General features: G+C 33.7%; 1 protein-coding gene across 1 annotated transcript; it reads left to right on the top strand.

The window, feature by feature from the left end:
- The first annotated feature begins 2,383 nt into the window (after nt 1-2,383).
- LOC110873047 (peroxidase 24) lies at nt 2,384-4,484 on the top strand. Its single transcript, XM_022121972.2, has 4 exons — nt 2,384-2,661; nt 3,169-3,360; nt 3,474-3,639; nt 3,957-4,484. Exons 1-4 carry the CDS (start codon nt 2,422-2,424, stop codon nt 4,361-4,363), a joined length of 1,005 nt encoding a protein of 334 aa, XP_021977664.1. The 5' UTR covers nt 2,384-2,421; the 3' UTR covers nt 4,364-4,484.
- The last annotated feature ends 12,610 nt before the right edge of the window (nt 4,485-17,094 follow it).

Raw genomic sequence — 17,094 nt, 5'->3', positions numbered from 1 at the left:
ATAATCCGATTCGGAAATCCTTCTTGGTTCCGATATCCGCTAATTGGTACCTCAGTCTTAAGCCATCGCTCGTCGCTCAAGTTCACCGACTTGTGACTTGAAGTCTGTAAATTACCAACAATATATCCCAAGTTTTAAGTGTGTTATGATCCGGAGTTGGATAGTCTAAATACTTGGATATGCTAGTTAAAGTGCTGAATGGTTAAGTGCTGAACTATTAAGTTATGAACCAGTAAGAAGTCTAAACCATTAAGAGCCAGTATAATGATTAGTCGTTCAGAGAAATGTCTGACCAATTCAGATTAGAGGTCCTAATAATTCAGACTCGGTATAATGTTTAACCATTTAGAGACAAATTTTTGAAGCATTCAGATATCTGCTCGCGAAACAAACAGTCTGAACCATTAAGTGTTGAACCAGTAAGAGATCTGAACCATTATGAGACTCATTAAAAGCTAAACAGACAACCCTAAATGTTATGGTGGACCCATGGCTTCGGTCTTGATTGTAATGTATGCTTGTCTAGAGCCATGGTTCCGAAATAGTGTTGTGAGGCTTAATCTATTAGGTTTACGCGTTGGAACCCTTGTTGACCCTCTATATATCCGAACATAATAACCGACTTCATAACCCACGGGGTTGGATAGAATTGGATTATTATTCGATGTTATCCCTTCAAACTTAGTTATATTAATTATTCATCATAGTATATAAAAGGAGCTTAAGTCAAATATGATATATAAATAGATATAATATTAATGTTATAACTACTCTAGTACAAACTACAATCAACAAATAGATAATAATGGAAATAGACGAGCACCTCTTGAACGTGGTTTCCACAAATTATTTATTTTGTAGTACGTAATTTTAAGTTTTAACATAGTTGGTCTTTTATCATTTCCTTCGTTACATATATTTCAGTCGCAGAATTCTTTTGGTTGTTTCAAACAAACAATTATAATCTCAACATGGACAGAACATAAATAAATTTGGGTTTGTTTCCTCATCAAGAGACGAAACGTCATTCGAGATGTCATGTTGGCGAACGGTGTTGGCTTGCAGTTAATTGCCAATAACAGATTTTATTGATCATTGTTGTTATTATTAATATTAATAGTTTTATGAATATTTACTAAATTCTCGGAGTTTTGTGTTATTAGAAGGTACTTTTTAATATGATTTATATTCTCCATTACACCTTTGCTTCCTACTACACATCATACCATAAGAAGAAGATTGACCAAAGTATTGTCGCTTTGTATATTGAGCTTTTCTAATGTTAAACTTGGCTTGTTTTAACTTTTGGTGTCACTAGTGATAGAATTCTATCACTCACAAGCATCCAATCAAGTTCCACCATTTTATCAACCATTTTTTCATTACTCACAATTTTTTTAGTGGCATTGGTCATCACTCACCACCACACTCAACAATTTCCCCCCAACCAACAATTGCTCACACAAAATCAATTCATCACGCGTTATACTTTTCAACATCTTCCACGCGTGATAGAAGTATGGTGACAGTGGGATTTCTTTGTTTATCACGCGTTATAAAATCATCACGCGTTATAAATAATTTTTCAACCTCATGTATGGTTTAGAGTCAACATGTTTGTTTTTTTTATTTATTACTATATTTATAATTATTTTAATGTATTTATAATTGTAATTCTTATATATAACATAAGAAATGTTATTTAGTTATTTTTATATATAGTAATCATTATTATGTATATTTAAATGTACATTTAATATATCAAATAAAAATTCTACAAACAACATATGATCTCGAGCCTACTTGAGCTCGACAAGTGGATCTCGTGGTCAGGCTAATTTATAAAATGAGCTTAATGGTAGGTCTAAGATCGGGCTCAAACTCATTTAAGTTCATATCAATTGAAGTTTTTAACGAGCTGATCTCGAGTAGTTTACAAACAGCTTTTCTGGTTTAGATCTCTAATTGTCACTTAATTGCTAATTTTGTATACATACCAGACTACTGTTTTTATAAAGACGCATACATCTTATTGTAGAATAATCTTGCCCAATTTACATTTAAAAAAGTTTAAAATATATCAAAAAAGAAGATAATCTTGGTTGATTTATTCAACCATTCATATTATTCATTGTTAAACAAATAATTGATATACGCACTCCATGATTCGCCAACCTTGTTTTTCAAACACACGCATTTCATATATATTAACATTGTGTCTTGAACATATTATTGTTAGATCAAACCTTTTAATTAATGATCATTCACATTAGTGTTCAAAACTATATTGGCAACATATATTTTAATCGATACTTGCTATGTCTAATTTCAGTCGTTGACATTGTTATGTCTATATAAAGGAACAGAAGATAGTCTCAAACACACAAAACATCAAGTGAAGAACCAATAAAACTAGGAAAGATGAGGAAAAACATCCTTGTACTTTTGGTTGCTTCCATTTTGTTGGTTGGGTGCATGGGTGGTGCTCATGGGAAGGGCCATGGGAAGGGTGGTGGCTTGAAGATGAAATATTATCAGAATCTATGTCGTTCGGTTTCGGTTGAAAATACAGTTAGGGATATTGTATGGAGCAAGGTTTCTGCAGATCCTGCCATGGCTGCCAAGCTTCTAAGGCTTCATTACCATGACTGTTTTGTTAGGGTAACTAACCAACCATCTATTTATTCATATATTTTGGGAAAACTGGTGTTTTTAGTTAAACTATTTTGGTGTAATCTTTTTCATAATTTATAGTGTAGTCACACTTGGGAGGCGCAACTTCGTGGAGCTCGTATATCTCAAGATGAATTTTTTTTTTTTGAGTAAAGTCACACTTGTCAACAACGGCTTTAGGTGAAGTCGCATTTGTCAATAACGACTTTAATTAGTTGAGGTCACATTCGATAACTGTGACTTGTTTTGAATGAAGCCGTTTTTGCCAGGTGCCAATTCACCTAAAGTCGTTAGGTTCATTTATTTCCAAAGAACATTTATACTACCCTTCCCAAATAGTCATTCGAAAACACCATTTTTCTAAAAATATGTAATCCATGGTCTTTATGGCTACCGTATATTGTTTAGTGGATTCAAGCTTGCTAAGTTTAGATTTAGAATAGTTTGAGTTGTTTACTTGTTGCGTGTTACAAATGATAACCTTTGAAATTTCAGGGATGTGATGGATCAATTCTACTGGATCCTACTCAAAACACAACAACAGAAAAGACTGCTGGACCAAACAGATCTATTTCTGGGTACGAAGTAATTGATGAAATAAAGACAAAGTTGGAAGCCAATTGTCCCGGAACTGTTTCTTGTGCGGACATTGTCGCCCTAGCAGCTAGAGATGCGGTTTCATTCCAAGTAACTTGTGTTTCTTTTTTTTTTTTTTCATTTTTTTTGGTGAAGGGGGTGGGCCTTTCAAAACGTTGTTGTGTTTATAAAAATCTTGGTTTCTTCGTCAATGAAAATTGCAGTTTCGAAGGGAAATGTGGCCGGTTTTTACGGGAAGGAAAGATGGAAGAGTTTCATTGGCATCAGAAGTTGGTGGGAATTTACCATCTGCAAACGCTAATTTCACTACCCTCTTAAACCAATTTGGAACCAAAGGCCTTAACCTTAACGACCTCGTGACACTTTCAGGTATACAATCTTTCTATATATGATTCTTTTGGATTAACAAGTGGTTTAGGATTCAGCTACGTATTTCAAGGCATTTTTCGAAGTTTTAGGAGTACAAGAACCTCCAAAAAAAGTCTAAAAATACTTATAGCTGAATCCTAAACCAAAATCAACATTCTTCGGTATGTGCATGCAACATACACACGTATGTATATATATGTACATGTATATATATGTACATGTGTATGCATGCACGCATGCATAAATACATACCTCTATATACTTCTTTTCTACAACATCTTTTTGTTATTAACTAAAGTTATGTATAATTTAACTAGGGGCACACACAATTGGGATCTCACATTGCACCCTCGTCGCCCGAAGACTCTACAACTTTACAGGAGTCGGAGATGCTGACCCGTCTCTTGACCCTACTTATGCACAAACATTGAGGAACCTATGCCCAAACCCTATCAATCCAAGCACCGCTCTTGAAATGGATCCTAACAGCTCTCTCTCGTTTGATTCAGACTACTACCGGGCGTTAAACCAACATAAAGGTCTATTCGTATCTGATGCGGCATTACTCACAAACCGTCAATCAGCTTCGGTGGCAAAAATTTTAGAAAACCCAAAACTTTTCTTTGCTCAATTTGCCATGTCCATGGTTAAAATGGGAGCTGTTGAAGTTCTCACCGGTGGTCAAGGAGAAGTCAGGACAAATTGTCGAGTCGTTAATAGTTAACGATAAAGATAAGACTTCATTCCTTGATTTTGTGTATCATGTCCTATATAGGACGATATTATTATGTGTGACAACTTGTAATAATTTTGATTTAATAAATTAAAGTGTTTATTTTGGGTTAGCTAAATGCATTTTTTTACTTTTTATACCTCCTTTTTTAAAATAATAGTTTTATACCTCCTTAGATTTGGATTTGCTTCTAACTCAAGGGCATATAGCTGAGCAATAATCTCATCAATCGTGGTCGAAGTCAGGAGAGGATACATATAAATTCAAAATTTTAAAAAAATAATTATATACATAAATAATTGATACAAATTCAATTTGTATAAATTTTGGATAAGTTTTGGTTTTATAATTTAATTATTATTTTTTAATTATTTTAAAATTTTAAAGTAGATACAATTTTAAAAAGATACAAAATAAAAGGTTTTATTGTATTTTATAATGTAATTCTTTTTAGCGTAACTATAAAGTAGATTTAGTGGAAGGATTGTTAATGTGTAACACCCCGGAAACGGGTTTGGTAATCAAACCCTGTTAATACCAGTGGCTGAACTAGACCTTCAACTCAGGGGTATCCCAAAATCTTTTAGGGGTGTCCTCGTACTTGTTCAGGGGTGTCCTGTGTATAAAAATCGGAAAAAAAAAAAAATTTACACTACTCGTAAAAACTTGAGCCGTAGCCCGGGCTACGCCCGTGTAAACTAGAGGTCCGCCCCGGGTTAATACTAAGAGACGGGTAAAATACCGTTAGTGGTAAAATGTAACCCGATAGAAATATTAGGACTTAAACAATAATCCTAATATTAAAATAAAAAGAGAATAAAAGCTTTTGAGAAAACAAAGCTTATAGGAAGCCCGAGTTAACGGGACTTAAAATAAAACGGGTTCTAACTCCCGGAAACCAACTAAGTTAACTAGGAATAATTAACCTAGTTAGCAAAGTGTAGTTAAGTGAAAACAATAAAGAAAAACAAGGACTAGTAAACCTTTTATAAAAAGTTGGAACTAAAGGGACCAAAGTTGGAACAAAGAAACTTAAGTTTTATAAACAAAAATTAGACATAACACACACACTAGGTGGGTGTATGTCGTACGACCAGGAGGCTCTTTTGGAGCCAAAACCCTAACTCAAGCTAAATTCATCAAATTGGAGGTTAATTCTAGCCTCAAATCAATGCATGAACACAAATTCATGATCACCTAAGCATGGGGATCACAAGGTATGTTAAATTTTGATATTTAGTGATACTTTGAAATTATGATGAACAATCATAATCGAAATTCTGGAATGAATGTTGAATCTATGAGTGTTATTGTGATGAAATCCATGTTTAGGAACAACCCTAGTTAATAATTTGATAAACTAGTGTTGAAAAATAGAAATTTGATGATTACCCATATGTGTGCTAAGTGGCAAGATGAACACTTGAATTAGAGTGTTAAATTGATGAATATTGATGTTATGATACTAGTACTAGGTGTAGTTCATGAACACTAGACATGGAGGTTTGAATTTTGATGTTAACCTTGGTAAAAATAACTAGTTATGAACTAGTTTGTAAATGTGTAAAAGTATGCCCATTAGGTGTTTGATAAAATGCCTAAATGAATGCTAAAATGTGGAAATTTCGGGTGAAACACATATTTGAATTATATGACAAATTATGCGAAGTATGAACCGATAAGGATTCAAAGCATAAAGTTAATCTAGACTTAATTGTGTAAATGATCAAAGTAGTTAACTTTTGATAAGTTAAGTTAACTAATGAAGAAGTCGAATAGAAGTTTCGACATAGAAAATAAGTGAGGTGGAATAGTCGTGATTTTTAATGACTAATTTAACCACCTCGTAAATGTTGACAATAGTTTGACGCCTAACGAGCTAGGTGGAGGCTTGGGAAAGAAGCGGTCAAACGAATCACGCATGAGAAGAAAGGCGTATTCGGGATGCGAGGTAAGTCAAAGCTTACACCTTTTATTTAATATCTATTGGTTTTATAGATTTTAAATAATCAAAAGTCCCATTTGACTTATGATGTTTCGACCCGACATGCGCGGTTCGGGACAAAAGACAATAATGATAAACCATGTTGAATGGTTAAAAGAGCTAATAAGGCCATTTAGTTATGTAATGACTAATAAATAACGAGTTTTGAATGATTTACCTTATAAGGTAAATCAATACAATTAATAAGGGTAAAATGGTAATGCGGTAACTCGTTGACGATAACCGTTAGTTTTGAAGGACACCTGTTGGCGTAAGATATAAAAGGGGTCAAAATAATCAAGAAATAGATTTATAAGTAAATTGACCGTACGGTGTAAACCGGTACAAGTTATGTAGACGAGATAATAATAAATCCATCTCGCAAAAGTAAATGGTCATTTAGACCAAACGGGTCAAAAGGTGAAAATATCACCCTTTGACAATATCGGCTAATGTTTTGTCGAGTTGCATGATTACAGGAATAAATATAGATTGAATGTTGACATCGCTATTACTTAGCGGCTACTAAGACAAGGTATCAAAACGGGTCAATATATTGATTCGAGCCAGGTATGTATAATTAGTCAATTCATCATTTGAACTTGAAGTTCAATGAGGGCTAAACAAGTTAAAATGGACATTGGGTTATCTTTTAAGTAAACCGAATGATTTAAGTTATAGTCATTGTGTTTTGAAAACATAATGGCTATTTAAACAAGTTCCTAGTTTAAAAGTGGAATTTTGGTCAATTACGACACTAAAAGTCTTTTGTTGTAAAGAAAGGATTTAAGATGACCGAAACGCCCTCGTAAGCTAAATCGAGCAAACAAATCTTAAGAGTTGTTTAAAAACAAGTTACATGATCAAGCAAATACTTTGAATAAGTATAAAAAGTGAAAGGGGTAAATCTTGGGTCAAATGACTCTATATGGGTCTTTGCCGTAAAATGATAGACCGAGGGATAAAACTCGGAATATATAGATCTCCACATTAAATCCACCACAAATATAGTTATGGTGGAAGATTACTTGGTAAGAAATGTGGAAATATAAAGCTAGATACAAATGAAAGCGAATCATGTTTAAAATATACTTAAATACCCTTAACGGGTCAAAATAAGCATATGAGCGAAAACATGTTAAGAATGCGTAAGAAACACGTGATTCGAACCTAATATGATCGTCAATATTGAAATGATGAATCTCATGAGTTTATAGATCAAATAAACATGTTTGTTTGATAAAAACATGAACGGGTCAAAACTTTGTAAAAAGGTATTAAGTAGAAGACTTAAAGGTCTGAAATTTTCGTTATGCCGGATGTTGGATTTCAACTTCATAAGATGGAGAATTAAATTACGGATGCGTAGGAAAAAGAATCGGGTAAAACGGATTAAAAACGAGAGAGTTATGCTCGTTTCCGTGAAACTGGGTTATGCTAGGAATATGCAGCAACATAATAAGAACTTGCTGTCAAAAAGGGGACGAAGTGGGGCGTCTAGCCCCCCCTGAATCCGAAAATTGTTTAATTTTGTTTGTTTGACCCACATAACTTGTTTAAACTTGTTATTTAACTATCAAAACTAACTTTTAAGTTGGTTTTGATCATAGGCGAATGTCAAGAGTGCCCGGATGAAGATCAAGCTCGATGAGGAACCGAACACGATAAAGTTAAAAGCTTCCGCACGATATTTCGTCGTAACTTTTAAACGACGAACTCAAATTCATTACGATGTATATAAACCTTCATTTGTAAATGTTTAAATTAACCGTATTATTCAAAGTACATGTAATCATAATTACATGTTTATTTCCTGTAAACTATACGAAAACCTTAAAATAATAACAAGGGCGTTACAAGTTGGTAATTAGAGCTCATGGTTAAAGAATAAAGTGTGTTCGGTTCAAGGCTTGATCGCAGATCCGGTAAGTACAAGTATGTTAATGGTCTAGTATGATTAAAGTGTTGTGAACAACACATAGGGTATCGTGTAATACACGTTACACCAACGAAAATGATTAGTATAGTTAACGAAATCACGTGCAGTAAAAAGCCTTGTATTACAATACGTGCATTTATTAATGTTGAAATTACTAACTTTTTTAAATGCTTAGTTGAAGGATACTCGCATCTGAAGATAGCGGGAGTCTAACAAATTGCGGACTTGACGGAGGAATAGTCCAAAGTACGACAAGTAGAACATGCTCACCAAGGACCTAAATCGTATAGCGATCGCGAATAAGGCTAATGGCAAGAGAAGCCTGTCAGGGCAAGCATTACCAAATGCACAGTTTAAATTTAATTGCACAAATAGTAATATGCAACAAATACGTAGAGATTGAAAGTTGCATATGTAGATTAAAAACTTGGAAAAACCCGAATAGAAAATCTATCCGGGATATTGTTTCCAAGAGAAACAAATAGAGCCATTACTTACATGGGGTGTAATGTGAAAATTATAAAAAGGTCATATATACCAGGTGTTGATCGCTTACTCTGGCCAAGTAAGTGGTGAGCACGTGGTACCATGAACTTTTTATGATGGACATGCTTATAACCAATGTAGTAAGGACGAGGTGAGCGAGACAAATTACAAAGTACCCTAATGAATCAGATAAGCAAAATATTTGATAATAATGTAAACGCACAACCGAGTGACGGAAGCGTATTATATTAGGATAATGAGCCCGAGGGAAGGGACAAAGAAACATGTAAAACGATTAAGATATGCACTGGGAGGGGGTGTACTTACACTCGAACCCAGAGAATGTAAACATGTAAAACGAATAAGGTATGCACTGGGAGGGGGTGTACTTGCACTCGAACCCAGAGAATGTGAACATGTAAAACGATTAAGGTACGCATTGGGAGGGGGTGTTCTTACACTCGAACCCGGAAAATGCAAATATGCCTCTTAACGGGTCGTTGTTGTAAAACGTCAAACTCATGGATAAAGTCGGAATATAAAAATGAAGCAAAGTCTTAATGCATACCAGGAGGGTTGCAATAATAGCGACTTCGGTAAAACACCCGGTTGATGGGTAAGAATTTAACACATGCGTAGACCGAGAAACGGGAACTCGGATGGAAGGTTAAAAGACTCGGGTTTTGAGTCATAACTAAAAGACGACAAGATGATGTAAATAGAAATTTTGATAAATTATGTTCAACTATTTTAAAGTTGAACGGGTCAAAACAAAGAATGAAGTTGACATCCATAAATGATAAAATTTCACATGAATAAGTCAAACGGGTCGAATATAATATAATGCCGGATGGCATGAGTAAACGCAAGAGGTATAATGGTAGCGTTAAAAGCAAAAGAATAATGAGCCCGGCAATGGGACATAATCAAATACGAATATATGTAAACTGGACAATGGTGAGCATAAGATAAACCGACGCATAAATGACGTGAGAAGTCATAAAGTCGGAAAATTTATCCGAAAGAAAACGAATGTAGCCTTAGACTACGGTCAAGGTCAAAGAAAATAACAAGGCGAAAATAAATGATTTTAAACAAAAACAGGATGCCTTGACACCAAACATGTATTTTAAGAATGACATGAGTAAGGAATGATCTACGGGATCAACTTAACCTTTGGGGTTATAAACAATGGAAAGGTCTACGAGACTAAAACAACCCACGGGTCATGACTAGAAAGAAATAGATTATAAGGACCTCGCCTTAAAGAGGTGAAAGTCTAATAAAATAGCCTATAAGGCAAAGTGATAAAACCTACGGGTTAATTAGACAAAACGAGGGAATAAATTGAGAATCTCCGCATAAAACAAAGACTGTAAAAGAATAAATTTTGGACTGTCAATATCCCGGTATGGATAATTGACAAAGGTTAAAGAGAAGATGCTAAACTAAAACTTCAGTTTTCATAAGAAATAACATTTTTAAAAATATAAATTTTAATAGGAATTTAAATAGTAAGCATAAAAGATACAAGTCTTGACATTGATAGGCGCAAGACGATATATTCGAAAAGAGATATTTCGAAAAAATGAAAGGTTGATATAAATTAAACATGATGTGACACGATCACGGTCAAGAAATGCAACGTGAAGTAGAATCACATTATAACCAAGCGAGCAGTAAAAAGTAACTGGACTAATAAGTCTAGTTAGTGAGACCGGTTAAGGTCATTTAAATAAATTTGGTCGCTTGTAAACGATGGATTCGGTATAACTGAACCGAATAAATGAAATTGAAAACAAAAGAAATAGTTGCTAAAAGTGAAAGATTTCACTAAAGACCTTTAAACGGGTCAAAGTAACGGATTCATAAAAAGTTCGATAATATATAAAAGCGATGGATATCGCTAAGTTAACTAAACTAGTAGAAGTAACGAAATTACGTTATTTCAAGTTGCATTATGTCGTATGAGATACGTAGATGATTAGTAACCAAAAGGATATTATCATACTTTTTGGGTAATACCAACAATTGGTTAAAATATGAGCAATGCTCAATTGATTATCGAGATCAAATGCATGGAGTTAAACTCGATAAATCATGTAAGAAAAAGGTTTCGAGGACGAAACCTCTTTAACGGGGGTAGACTTGTAACACCCCGAAAATGGGTTTGGTAATCAAACCCTGTTAATACTAAGAGACGGGTAAAATACCGTTAGTGGTAAAATGTAACCCGACGAATATTAGGACTTAAACACTAATCCTAATATTAAAATAAAAAGAGAATAAAAGCTTTTGAGAAAACAAAGCTTATAGGAAGCCCGAGTTAACGGGACTTAAAATAAAACGGGTTCTAACTCCCGGAACCCACTAAGTTAACTAGGAATAATTAACCTAGTTAGTAAAGTGTAGTTAAGTGAAAACAATAAAGAAAAACAAGGACTAGTAAACCTTTTATAAAAAGTTGGAACTAAAGGGACCAAAGTTGGAACAAAAGAAACTTAAGTTTTATAAACAAAAATTAGACATAACACACACACTAGGTGGGTGTATGTCGTACGACCAGGAGGCTCTTTTGGAGCCAAAACCCTAACTCAAGCTAAATTCATCAAATTGGAGGTTGATTATAGCCTTAAATCAATGCATGAACACAAATTCATGATCACCTAAGCATGGGGATCACAAGGTGTGTTAAATTTTGATATTTGGTGATACTTTGAAATTATGATGAACAATCATAATCGAAATTCTGGAATGAATGTTGAATCTATGAGTGTTATTGTGATGAAATCCGTGTTTAGGAACAACCCTAGTTAATAATTTGATAAACTAGTGTTGAAAAATAGAAATTTGATGATTACCCATATGTGTGCTAAGTGGCAAGATGAACACTTGAATTAGAGTGTTAAATTGATGAATATTGATGTTATGATACTAGTACTAGGTGTAGTTCATGAACACTAGACATGGAGGTTTGAATTTTGATGTTAACCTTGGTAAAAATAACTAGTTATGAACTAGTTTGTAAATGTGTAAAAGTATGCCCATTAGGTGTTTGATAAAATGCCTAAATGAATGCTAAAATGTGGAAATTTCAGGTGAAACACATATTTGAATTATATGACAAATTTTGCGAAGTATGAACCGATAAGGATTCAAAGCATAAAGTTAATCTAGACTTAATTGTGTAAATGATCAAAGTAGTTAACTTTTGATAAGTTAAGTTAACTAATGAAGAAGTCGAATAGAAGTTTCGACATAGAAAATAAGTGAGGTGGAATAGTCGTGATTTTTAAGGACAAATTTAACCACCTTGTAAATGTTGACAATAGTTTGACGCCTAACGAGCTAGGTGGAGGCTTGGGAAAGAAGCGGTCAAACGAATCACGCATGAGAAGAAAGGCGTATTCGGGATGCGAGGTAAGTCAAAGCTTACACCTTTTATTTAATATCTATTGGTTTTATAGATTTTAAATAATCAAAAGTCCCATTTGACTTATGATGTTTCGACCCGACATGCGCGGTTCGGGACAAAAGACAATAATGATAAACCATGTTGAATGGTTAAAAAGAGCTAATAAGGCCATTTAGTTATGTAATGACTAATAAATAACGAGTTTTGAATGATTTACCTTATAAGGTAAATCAATACTATTAATAAGGGTAAAATGGTAATGTGGTCACTCGTTTACGATAACCGTTAGTTTTGAAGGACACCTGTTGGCGTAAGATATAAATGGGGTCAAAATAATCAAGAAATAGATTTATAAGTAAATTGACCGAACGGTGTAAACCGGTACAAGTTATGTAGACGAGATAATAATAAATCCATCTTGCAAAAGTAAATGGTCATTTAGACCAAACGTGTTAAAAGGTGAAAATATCACCTTTTGACAATATCGGCTAATGTTTTGTCGAGTTGCATGATTACAGGAATAAATAAATATAGATTGAATGTTGACATCGCTATTACTTAGCGGCTACTAAGACAAGGTATCAAAACGGGTCAATATATTGATTCGAGCCAGGTATGTATAATTAGTCAATTCATCATTTGAACTTGAAGTTCAATGAGGGCTAAACAAGTTAAAATGGACATTGGGTTATCTTTTAAGTAAACCGAATGATTTAAGTTAAAGTCATTGTGTTTTGAAAACATAATGGCTATTTAAACAAGATCCTAGTTTAAAAGTGGAATTTTGGTCAATTACGACACTAAAAGTCTTTTGTTGTAAAGAAAGGATTTAAGATGACCGAAACGCCCTCGTAAGCTAAATCGAGCAAACAAATCTTAAGAGTTGTTTAAAAACAAGTTACATGATCAAGCAAATACTTTGAATAAGTATAAAAAGTGAAAGGGGTAAATCTTGGGTCAAATGACTCTATATGGGTCTTTGCCGTAAAATAATAGACCGAGGGATAAAACTCGGAATATATAGATCTCCACATTAAATCCACCACAAATATAGTTGTGGTGGAAGATTATTTGGTAAGAAATGTGAAAATATAAAGCTAGATACAAATGAAAGCGAATCATGTTTAAAATATACTTAAATACCCTTAACGGGTCAAAATAAGCATATGAGCGAAAACAGGTTAAGAATGCATAAGAAACGCGTGATTCGAACCTAATATGATAGTCAATATTGAAATGATGAATCTCATGAGTTTATAGATCAAATAAACATGTTTGTTTGATAAAAACATGAACGGGTCAAAACTTTGTAAAAAGGTATTAAGTAGAAGACTTAAAGGTCTGAAATTTTTGTTATGCCAAATGTTGGATTTCAACTTCATAAGATGGAGAATTAAATTACGGATGCGTAGGAAAAAGAATCGGGTAAAACGGATTAAAAACGAGAGAGTTATGCTCGTTTCCGTGAAACCGGGTTATGCTGGGAATATGCAGCAACATAATAAGAACTTGCTGTCGAAAAGGGGGCTAGGTGGGGCGTATAGCCCCTAGATGGGGCGTCTAGCTCCCCCTGAATCCGAAAATTGTTTAATTTTATTTGTTTGACCCACATAACTTGTTTAAACTTGTTATTTAACTATCAAAACTAACTTTTAAGTTGGTTTTGATCATAGGCGAATGTCAAGAGTGCCCGGATGAAGATCAAGATCGATGAGGAACCGAACACAATAAAGTTAAAAGCTTCCGCACGATATTTCGTCGTAACTTTTAAACGACGAACTCAAATTCATTACGATGTATATAAACCTTCATTTGTAAAAGTTTAAATTAACCGTATTATTCAAAGTACATGTAATCATAATTTCATGTTTATTTCCGTAAACTATACGAAAACCTTAAAATAATAACAAGGGCGTTACATAATGCTCTTATATTTGAAGTTAAGTTTTGTATAAATTTTTCTTTCTTATTTGTTACATGTACTGATAATCATGGACTTGGGCTGTGAGGATACTGGGTTCACGTCTGATCCACAACAAAACCCAACGCATCCATCAAATGAAGTTGGGCTGAAGATTGTGTTGCTAGGCTAAAATATTTAAAAGATTTTTAGCTGATGTTCAAGTCGGTTTAAACTTGGGCTATATAAAAGACCTGTCTTGAGCTCTTGTATTCATTCAGCTCAGATGTTTGTTGTTACACTTTCTCACTAGACTATTGCGATTAGGGTTTGTATTAGATCATATTCATCTTGACTCTGATCTATTTGTGTTCTTGATTGTTATATTATGATTTTATCATATTGATAAACTTCGTGTAGGTTGTTAATGTTACGGCATAGGTTTTTATAATTAAGGATCATACATCCTGAGGTGTTTCCTGGATCAGTTATCCTTATCGGACAGTGTAGTAACTCAGAGGATCAAGGATCCTTATTATTACTTGTGATTTCTAACAATTATTCTCGATGTTTTCTAATATTCATGTGCAGGTACTGAGTCTTAGTTGGAATCTTGGGAATAATTCGTTCAAGATGTTGCATGTGGTAATTCCACAAACGGTCATGGGGCTTGAACGTGGTCTTCCAAGATTTTTGGACTTAGTTGTTAGGCTTATTCAAAATGGGTTGATCAAGTGTTAAGTTACACAATTACACACACACACACTCGTATACACTATGAACCAGAACTCTCACAATACTCATAGCATTCAGTTGTAAAACACTTGATCAATATCCGAAGTTATAATCTCTTTTCAATTGTGCAATATAGTTAATAGTGATAGTTTTCACTATCCGATGTTTTTTATGCCGGTGATCTACTAGTGATCAAGGTCTTTTCCTCGCACAAATCTCTTAACTTATAATCCAACTTAACTTCAAAACGATATCATACACACCGATTGAACGAAACCCTAACTTTTTTAATTCAGTAAATTAAAAGAATTAATATTCATAAACAACCATAATCAACGTACTGAACATAAACTTACCACTGATAATATCTGTTGATTTCCCTCGTCGGAATGCCACTCCGTTTGTCGTAGTTACAATCGTTGGTTTCGTAAGAATATGAGTGAGATGAATGTGGTTCTTATTTTCAACGAGATATTCTTTTCAAAACAACGATAGCAATGATTATGGAAGAAAATATTTGAAAGAATCTAAAGAGATGATTACGTTTACTGTTTCCCAAAAATAAAATAGGTGTAATTTTACACTATTATCTCTACTCATTATTTCTAGTTATTATATTTTTATCAACTAATTACTAAATTGCCATTAACATTAAATCTCATCATCTAACAAATGATTGGTCAAGATCTGTTCACTTTGTTCACAAGTTACTCCTTGTTCACTCTAGAACCTTACCCTATATATGTATATAGAAACGGGATCAGGAGAAAACTCTCAAAAGTGTGAGAACACATCCTGGCCCAACACGTGTCACGCAGCATAGAGAATGGCGGAGGGACTTTTTTGTCCTTTTATCTTCTGTTTTTCCAGTTTCGTTTTTTCCAATATTGTTTTCTTTTTGGGGTTTAAGATTTTTGGCATTAACCAAATTCAATAATTAATGGCGTTTAATGGTTTCATTGTATTAACATTTTGGCATTTATGGCGTTTATGGCGTTTTTCAAATCGTATGCCATTGGAGCACCAGGGGGTCAGGAAATCTATCTGAATGGCGTTTTTTAAGACGTTTTAAACAAGATGGCCCATTGTTCTATTATTTTTATATACATTTTGGCGTTTGTGGTATCTTGGCGTTTTACAATTGTAAAATTATATTACAACCACAGGGAAAAAAAATAGAAGCGAAGAAAATAAATTAAAAATCTTAATCGGATCTCTCTTCACAATTTTCACTATCATCAGTCTCTCTCTTCTTTAGTAGTACAAGAACTGTCACCAAATATATGGCGTTTTATGTAAAACTTAACAAACCCATTGGTTTGATTATTTTGTCTGCTCGTCTGTTGAAGTGGCTTTTTGTGGATGTTTGGGTACATAGATCTATGACGTGTGGGTGGGTTTTTCGCTTTTTCTTCATCTTGTTCTTCATCTTTATAATCATCTCACTCTTCAGTGTCATTGATCTCTTTTCCTCATCCAAGCCTTATTCAAGAACAAAGAACACAAAATGACATTCGATTGTCATTAGTATCTTTTTCTTGAAGATTTGTCCATTTCATGCAGCAAAATCTTTCTGAGTTACTCCTCTCAGCTAACAATCCATTCAGTGAAACTTCACGAAGAACAATACTGAATATCCAAGAAAGCATATTAGCCATCTTTGATTTTTTTTTAATTTTTTGGCGTTTTACATTGAGTGGTATTTAGTAGTTTTTGGCGTTTGTTTTTTTTTTTTGTTTGATTAAATGGAAGTTGCTCAGAGTTATTATTTTATAGGATTTCTTTTGGCGGCGTAGGTTAGGCGGTGCATTATTATAATAAACTATTCGTCGTTTCAGTTACTGTTTGTAATTATTGTTTTTGATAAGCTTTTTTCTCTGAAGTCTGTAACACGTCCCGTCTTTCAAGTTTGGCATTTTAGATTCTAATATAATAAATTTTCCGTCTCTTCATTTTTACTGTTTTGTAGTTATTGTTTCTAGTTACATTTTCAAGTTTGGTTTTTATTTTTTTTATTTTTTGGCTTTTTTATAATACTTTTCCAAAGTAATTTTACTATAGTTTGGGAGTTTTTTGGGGCGTTTTACGGCATAATAGCGTTTTAACAAGCATTTGGCAGTCTGACGTTTTTATTATATATGGCGTTTTTATTATATAACAATCAGCTGAAAAAGAAAATTAAAAATATATATATAAAAACAATTGATCTGCCAAATCTTCACTGTCACCAGTCTCTTTCTTCTTTTTTGAATCATCTTAACTG

The sequence above is a fragment of the Helianthus annuus genome, chromosome 8 (genome assembly GCF_002127325.2).
Source record: "Helianthus annuus cultivar XRQ/B chromosome 8, HanXRQr2.0-SUNRISE, whole genome shotgun sequence".
Lineage (NCBI taxonomy): Eukaryota > Viridiplantae > Streptophyta > Magnoliopsida > Asterales > Asteraceae > Helianthus > Helianthus annuus.
This window is presented reverse-complemented; position numbering and strand designations above follow the sequence as displayed.